Source organism: Mastomys coucha, unplaced genomic scaffold, assembly GCF_008632895.1.
Source record: "Mastomys coucha isolate ucsf_1 unplaced genomic scaffold, UCSF_Mcou_1 pScaffold12, whole genome shotgun sequence".
Taxonomy (NCBI): domain Eukaryota; kingdom Metazoa; phylum Chordata; class Mammalia; order Rodentia; family Muridae; genus Mastomys; species Mastomys coucha.
This window is the reverse complement of record NW_022196894.1, coordinates 1,402,044-1,409,888: the sequence shown is the minus strand read 5'-3', so window position 1 is coordinate 1,409,888 and position 7,845 is coordinate 1,402,044. Positions and strand designations below refer to the sequence as shown.

The 7,845-nt window shown below is 44.7% G+C and overlaps 1 protein-coding gene across 4 annotated transcripts in view; it reads left to right on the top strand.

The window, feature by feature from the left end:
• Positions 1-7,845, top strand: part of Glyr1 (glyoxylate reductase 1 homolog) — a 36,141-nt gene that overhangs the window by 11,512 nt on the left and 16,784 nt on the right. For 2 of the 4 annotated variants that reach the window (XM_031361562.1, XM_031361572.1), the window contains exons 4-6: positions 1,527-1,665; positions 2,079-2,318; positions 6,707-6,793. In XM_031361562.1, the coding sequence (XP_031217422.1) occupies positions 1,527-1,665; positions 2,079-2,318; positions 6,707-6,793 (466 nt within the window). The remainder of the gene's footprint in view (positions 1-1,526; positions 1,666-2,078; positions 2,319-6,706; positions 6,794-7,845) is intronic. The other 2 variants (XM_031361590.1, XM_031361581.1) reach the window with 1 other exon arrangement.

The following is a 7,845-nucleotide window of genomic DNA, read 5'->3' as shown; positions in this document are numbered from 1 at the left end:
AGGTTATGCTGTGAGACTCAATGAGTATTACAGGTAAAATACATATATAAATTAACTGATACTTTGCCAAGCCTGTAATATGTTCACATTTGCACTTGGATTCCAGAGCATCATTTAGGAACACCTACTACAGCAGCCTTACTCAGGATCCATGACAGGCCAGATCCTTCAGAACTAGCAGCTGACTGCTTTTCTTCACTTTAAGATGTTACACAGTGGTAGTTGGAATTAACACTAAGAGGAGTTCATTTTGCCTTTCAAAAAGAATGTCATTTGAAGCCTCTTTTGTGACTGCTGTACTCATCCCAAAACATACATGTATGTATGGCTTAGTAGCCATGGATACCATCATTTAAGAACAGATAGAGATTCAGTGGCTGCAAATGTCTATAAGAACAGCAAACTTTTTAATATTGCATTTAGGGTAGAATGCTCAGTTGATAGGTAGTTTGATCTCCAGCACCATGTATACCAGGAGTGATGGTGCACACCTGTGACCCCAGCATTTGGGAGGTGGAGGCAAAAGACTCAGGAGTTCAGGGTCATCTACAGCTACACAGAGTTTAAGTAGTTTATTCTACACTGAGTCCTTGCCAGGTATTGTTACACATACACCTTTAATAACATTATTCAGGAAATGGAAGCAGGCAAATCTCCATTAGTTGGAGGCCAGCCTGATTGTTGTGATAGTGAGACCCTATCTCAAAAAAAGAAAAGAAAAGAAAAAGGACATTAGTACTTGCCTTTTTTTTTTTTTCTTTTTTTAAGACTGGTCTGTGGTAGTCAATCTCAGCACCTGGGAGGCAGGGGCAAGTGGGACTCTTGAGTTTGAGGGAAGCCTGGTCTACAGAGTAAGTTGCAGGACAGCCAGGGCTACACAGAGAAAGAGAAACCCTGTCTTGAAAAACAAAATTATATTTCATTAATCTGGTTACATTCCTGACCCTAGGTTGATGGACAGATTTTGTAATCTAGTTCAAATAATTGACTAAGTCAAATGTGATGGTTTACACTTGTAATTCTAGCACTCAAGAGACAAAGATAGGAAGAGTGCCTGGTCTACATGGTGAGCGCCAAGCCAGAGAGAGTAATGCGTTGAAAGCATGGAGAGATGGGGAGGAGGGGGAGAGAGAGGGGGAGAGGGAAAGGGAGAGAGAGAAAGATGTTGCCATGCTTTTATAATGCTTGCAGATCTCCTTGGCCATCATACAGACAATCTGCAGGCTTTGCCTGTACTGAGCAAGGTGCAGGTGTGTGTGATTGGGTAGGGAAAGCTGGTGAATGAGAATGAAAATACAGTGTATGATATGGTGACTTCACTGGAGGAAAGTTCTGACCTGTTGTGGTTCTGTTAGTTTCAAGAAAATGTACTTGGGGCTCAAGAGTTAGAAATGGGTGGTTGGTAAGGTTTATGCCTCTTTTAATTTTCAAATTAAACAAATTGTGTTAAAATCCTCCCCCAGTGAGAGGAATGTGTTGGCATGTGCAGTATGGATGAAACTCTTTTTGTGTTTGTTTTCTACTAGTGCCTGGATCAAAGTGGAACAGCTAAAGCCTTACCATGCTCACAAGGAGGAGATGATAAAGATCAACAAGGGTAAACGGTTCCAGCAAGCTGTGGATGCTGTTGAAGAGTTTCTCAGAAGAGCCAAGGGGAAAGACCAGGTGAGAGAGACTGCAGTTGCTTCCCCTCCAACATCAGGCTACTAGCAGATGATTTGTATTGTAGACACTCTCCTTTTCCATGAGATACCTAGCAAGAGAACAACTCTGCCCGTGGCTCACTTTCCTCAAGCATGTTGTTTTTTGGAAGGAGTAGCTCTGCTTCACAGTACAGGCAAAGAGCTTAGGAATACAGCCACCTCCCTCCCACCTTTGGGGCTGTAGACAAGTGATGTGATTTTCTTTTTTTAAGCTGTCTTTCCAGCACAGAGGTGAGCAGCAAGGATCCTATTTCTCAGGGTGGCTATGAAGACAATTGACAGAACTGCTGAGCGAGAGAACTATGTGGCCCGTGTTGGTGGCAGTGGCGGCAGTGGCTGTTGTAGTGGTTATCATTATTATTGTTGAACTTTCAGACATCATCCCACACTTCTGCTGATGACAAGAATCGGCGTAATTCCAGTGAGGAGAGAAGTAGGCCAAACTCAGGTGATGAGAAACGCAAGCTTAGCCTGTCTGAAGGGAAGGTGAAGAAGAACATGGGAGAAGGAAAGAAGAGGGTGACTTCAGGCTCTGCAGACAGAGGTTCCAAATGCCTTAAGAGAGCCCAAGAGCAAAGTCCCCGGAAGCGGGGTCGGCCCCCGAAGGACGAGAAGGTTTGTCTTAGTGCCGTAGCTTCCGGGCTAGTGTCTCTTTTTGTGTACAGTAGAGCCATGCTCTTAAGTATGATCTTGCTCGTCTAGTGGGTGTGGAGTCCTTGCCATGTTCCATAGTGAGAGCCAGATGCACAGACATAGGGAAGAGATACAGATGGTGAAGGAAGGAAAGCTGTCTCCTGAATTGCTCAGGCCAGGGGCAAGGCTAACAAGAATGAAGGGAAAACACTGTAAAGGAGAGCATGCACTCCGCGTGAGGCAGGATTCTGACATGACTATCCCTGTGCAGGTAGAGAGACGGGGCAAACAGGCACAGATTGACATTGGGATGCAGAGGATCATTCGGTAAATTCAAGAAGTACTTAGGAAGCTGTTTAAGCTGGGTGTTGAGATGGCGGTATGCTGAGCTGGGCCTTAGTAATTGCAAGGTTAGAGAAAGGGGCTTGAAGCCAAAGTCACAGGTAGACCCATGAGAGGGAGAATTTCCTGAAAAGAGTAGGAGAGAGGCATGTCAGGCAGCCTTCCTGTGATTTGGCAGCTGGTTATGTGGAAAGGTGAAGATGAAAGGGTAAGGAAGCTTTGAGCTTCACTTCTAGAAGGTGTTGTTGTTTGCTATATGATCAAAGAAGAGAGAAGTGGTTCTGTGTCTTGCAGAGGGATTTGGGTCTTAGTTATGGAACTAAGGGAAGAACCTAGAACTTCATGCACGGTAGGCAAGCACTCTACCATTTAATGAGCCTTCAGATCTTTTTTAGTGTGAACCATTTGAAGCACAACCCAGAAAGTACTAGAATTATAGACTTGGGAAGCCATCTTGGAGGAAAAAAAATAAACAGTCTAATCCACGAGACTAGATGAGCTTGTCTTGGAAATATGTGGAGGGGTACTCAAGGGCAGAGGCTGCACTGCAAAGAAAGTATGTAGTCAGGGCTAATGAAGTTGTAAGTGTGGCCAGATGAAACCAGGAGGAAATGGCATATCTCTTACCTTCTGGCTAACAAATCTTGAATTTCAGGAAGTGGATGGCCTGTGAATAGTGAGAGCACATTGGGAGATATGCAACCATGATAAAAGGAACAGAAGCCAGGTGGCTGATGGAGGGGGGGGGGGTGATAAAACCTTGATGAAATCCTAGACGGCAGATCGAGACTGGCAGGTTCAAACACCAGCAGGACAGGGCGCTAAATGACTCACGCTGCATTGAATTTGCAGAAGGAACAGAAGAGCCCATTGTATCTTGGGGCTGGCCCAGTTGCACTCCATCCACAGGGTGCTTGGCCAACTGCTGCCAGATTGTCTGGTTTTCCTTGAGAGAGACTGGAAATACAAAATTGTATGTGAAGTTCCCTAAGTTTAAATGTTTGAATGTGATTCGCATTTTAAAACACTTTAAGGTTCCATGTAAATATCTTTGGCTAGGCGCAGCCTGGTTTGCCTCTGTGGGCCTCTGATTGGAGAAGGCTCTTCACACTGTCCTAAGGAGAAGGAAGACATAAAAGTCTTCCTATGATCATGCTCATGAAGTAGGGGCCTTCAGAGAACTGCCAGCCTCAGCCAGTAAGGACTTGCAAGGAATATGGCCTAATGGCCAAAAGATACAGTTTTCCTTAGAGAAGAAATTGGAGCTGTCAGGTCTTACATTGCCTTCCAAATTAGTACTGTCTTCAGGCAAGTTTCACAGGCTCCTGGACAGAAACAATTTCCCCTCTAGCTCTCCCTAGATCCTACCCAAGCTTCTCCCATCTCAAGGCTTTCCTCAAGTTGGTAATGAGAAGCAGTCTACCCCACAACATGGCAAATCATTTGGGGCATAGTAACTTTTACCCAGGCTTCAGTCTAGGAGAACAGCATCCTCTCAGCCACCCCAACAGGGTCCTTTCTGGGTGTTTTTGGAGTGGACTTGTGTTGGATGCTTCGGGTAGAGTGTCCTGGCACTGGAATGAAGTGTATCATCTGACCTCACGTATCCTGTAGCTCAAAGAGTATAGGTGTGTTGCCATAGCAATTGTCATTTGTCTGGAAGTAAGCAATAAAACACAGGCTCCTAGCTGCAGAGTCCCAGGTGAGTGCCATTCTGTCGTAGTATAATCTTCTCTCCCCTAAGGATAACTGAAAAGGTGACCTAGAGCTCAGAGGTGTCGAATGCCTGCCTAAAGGCGGGGCTAAATTTATGTCTAGACTTCTGTTTGAGAGCTTGCCTGGAGCCCTGCTCCTATGTCTTAGCTGGGCTCTCCTTTTTTTACTTCAAAGCTGAGAACTACAGCTTCAACTTCAGATCATCCCTGCAGAAATGTGTCGGACCTGTGGCACTCATAAAATTTTACACTTACACCAAGAAGAATAAATTAGGGTTGGACCAAGAGCTGTAAATTCTATTCTGTCATCCCTGGAGCTCCACTGTTCCAACTTCATTGACTGCAATTTAAAATTCAGCAGCCTGGTGTCAGAGGAAGTATTGTAATTGGGGGCTTCTGTGTTTGCACAGATAGACTGTATCTGTAACTTCAGAACAGGCTTTGTCAGCACTACACTAAACTATTAGGTGCTTAGTTGGCAGCTTTACTGCAGGCCACATCTAGAGATAAAGCCTAAGAGACAGATGTGGACCCTCTCAGGAGGAGAGATACCCACTTCTCTAATACATATTCAGCTTCATCTGCATACCAGCATAATTCTCATTGTGGAGCAGAGTAGACTAAACACCGGCAAGACAAGGAGAACACACTTGTAATAGCACCAACCCTGGGTCTAAATTGCTGGAATTTGAGTTGTTTCATGTAATTTTTTTTTCTTTTGGTTGGCTGGAGTTTGGTTTGGTTTGGTTTGGTTTGGTTTGGTTTGGTTTGGTTTGGTTTTGGTGTATATTTTGAGACAAGAGTCTCACTTTGTATCCTTGGCTGGCTTGGAACTATGTAGACCAAGCTGGCCTCAAACTCAAAGAGAGATGCCTATGTCTGCCTCCCTGGAGACTAGGATAAAAAGTATATGCCACCATCTCTGAGAGTTTGAATTGTTTGTCTTGTTTTATTTTTTAAGACAGGGTTTCTCTGTATAGCCCTGGCTGTCCTGAACTTGCTCTGTAGACGAAGCTAGCCTCAAACAGAGGTCCGCCTGCCTCTGCCTCCTGAGTACAAAGATTAAAGGCATGAGCCAACACCAGGCCTTGAGTTTGAATTTTTAATCTGTCTCTCAATTGGCCAGTGCTACTTGAACTAGAGAGCTCAATTTGAGCTAGAGAGCTCACCTCAGTTTTCTGTAAAAGAAAGGCAATATTTGTTCTTCATTGTGAGTTATATGAGACCATATATATAAATAAGTAGTAAGGTGACTATTGAAACCTTTGCTGTCACTGTAATCAACATCACCATCAAATGGAGAAGGGTACAGAGAATTTCCATGGTGCCCTAAAGTGAGCCTGGGGATCAAGTGGACACGATGGAAGACCATTCCCAGTAATACAGAGGTCCTGAGACAGGTGCATGTTTGGGGTGTTTGAGATAGGAGAATAGAGTACCGATGATGGGAAAGGAACAGATTTAGGACTTGGGCAGAGATGCAAGTGGAGTCGAGTGTCTGACTAGAGCCCTTTCTGAAGGCTCCATAGCAGACTTCAGCTTCACTGTGAGAAGTGGGGAGCTGGCTTTGGGAAGATGTGATGAGGTCTGACTTGGGCTGGTTTGCAGAGACTAGACTCCATAGACCCAGAAAGGGAGCTGGAGATTCAGTGTGCATCTGCCTGCTGCTGACAGTGATGATAGTATGGTGGCCAGTTTGATACAAGTGATGAGGGAAAAGGTGGCTTTATGGTGGCAAAGCAGTAGAGGAGGCAGGCGCCAGGGAGGGGGAACTTCATCATGGGAATGGCAGAATGTCTATGGGCACATGAACATTCACCCTGGTATCCCACTTAGGTGGGTGAAGTATAAGGTACTGTTATAGTTGTAGAAGGGAATGGGGCACAAGACATGTAGATATAGAGTTGTTCATTTGAGAACACCCCAAGTGTATTCTGACATGCATCGTAACTTAAATCTGGGCAGATCTCCTCAGTAGTTCCATGTAGTTGCTTTTTGTTTTGTTTTTTAAGACGAGGTAGATTACCTCCGACCCACTCTTAGTGATTATTATTCCCATAAAGAATTTCCCTGTGACTTGCTGGCAGCTCTCTTATTAATCTTCCCCCTTGTGACATGAGTGCATTAGCAGGTTTTGTTATAACAAAACTGCAGGAAGCAGTTGCCCTTTTTCTCCCACTTAGAGCCTTGTCCAGGGGGTTGGCTTAAATTTACACTTAGACCATGGCACTTGCCAGGAGCTTAGTTCAGGGTTGAGTGTGGCCAAAAGGGGAAGCAAAATGTGCTGATGCTCTCTCTGCCTTTCTCCTGTAGGACCTCACCATCCCTGAGTCTAGCACTGTAAAGGGGATGATGGCTGGACCAATGGCTGCATTCAAATGGCAGCCAGCCGCGAGCGAGGTAAAGAACTTTCCTGCTAGTAGGACTGGCCATAGTGTCAGAACAAGAACATAGCAGATTCTCTGGCTGTGCTGTGTGATCCTCTTTCCCTTTTCTCTCTTTTCCGGTGTTTGGTTTTATTTTATTGGAATGCACTACAGAAGTCTGGAGGTTTAAAAAAAAAAAAGAACCACTGAGTGCCTCAGGATAGTCCGTGTTTAGGTCTGAGGTTCCAGGTAGCCTGTCATTTAGCATCATATGTGGGATTATAGACCCGCTATCATTCTCACAGTTTAGGTTAGAGTTGCTTTTGTGTTTATTGTAAATACCCTGTCTTCCATAAATGCTCTGTTTCCCCCCACCCCAAGGGGGAGGTGAGTTTTTTCTGGGGAGGGTTAAAAGAGAGGTTATTTTGTCTTGTAACAGGGTAATCCATGCTGGCCTCAAACTGAAGATCCCTCTGCCTCAGATACCCAGGTGCTGGGTTTACAGACATGTAGCCACCAATGCAGAACTTGATGTTTAGTAGCTTGGTGATTAGAGGAGGCATCACACTGGCTTCACTGTGCCTGCACCTGGTGCTAGGCATAGTTATGAACAGCTTTGGAGATCTGTGGTCATAGGGACTATAATCAGAATTGGCCCCAGGAAGCCAAGACCTACAAGGGTTTGGCCTCACACCCAAGGAGATCAGCACTCTGAAGGTAGAAGAGTCCTAGAATGCTGTGATTTATATAGCCAGGCCAACTATATGCATGGTGAATGCTTAGTACTAAAATGCAAAAGAGCTTTGTAATATTATTCCTCACAGTTACTAGAGTGATTGATCTCAACCCACAGAAACATCTATGTTTCTGTACTTGAGCCCATTTTTCCCTTAGCTAGAATGGCAGTTGTTTATGAAAGACCAGAACGAAGCTGGTGGCATAGGCATGTAATCCTGGTAAAGGAGGATCTCCTAGTAGGAAGATCACAGGTGCATGTCCTGCCTGAGTGGCCAAGTAAATTGAAGGCCAGCTACGTAACTTAGATACTATCTCAGAGTAAAAAGTGAAAAAAAGACAAAGTTCAAG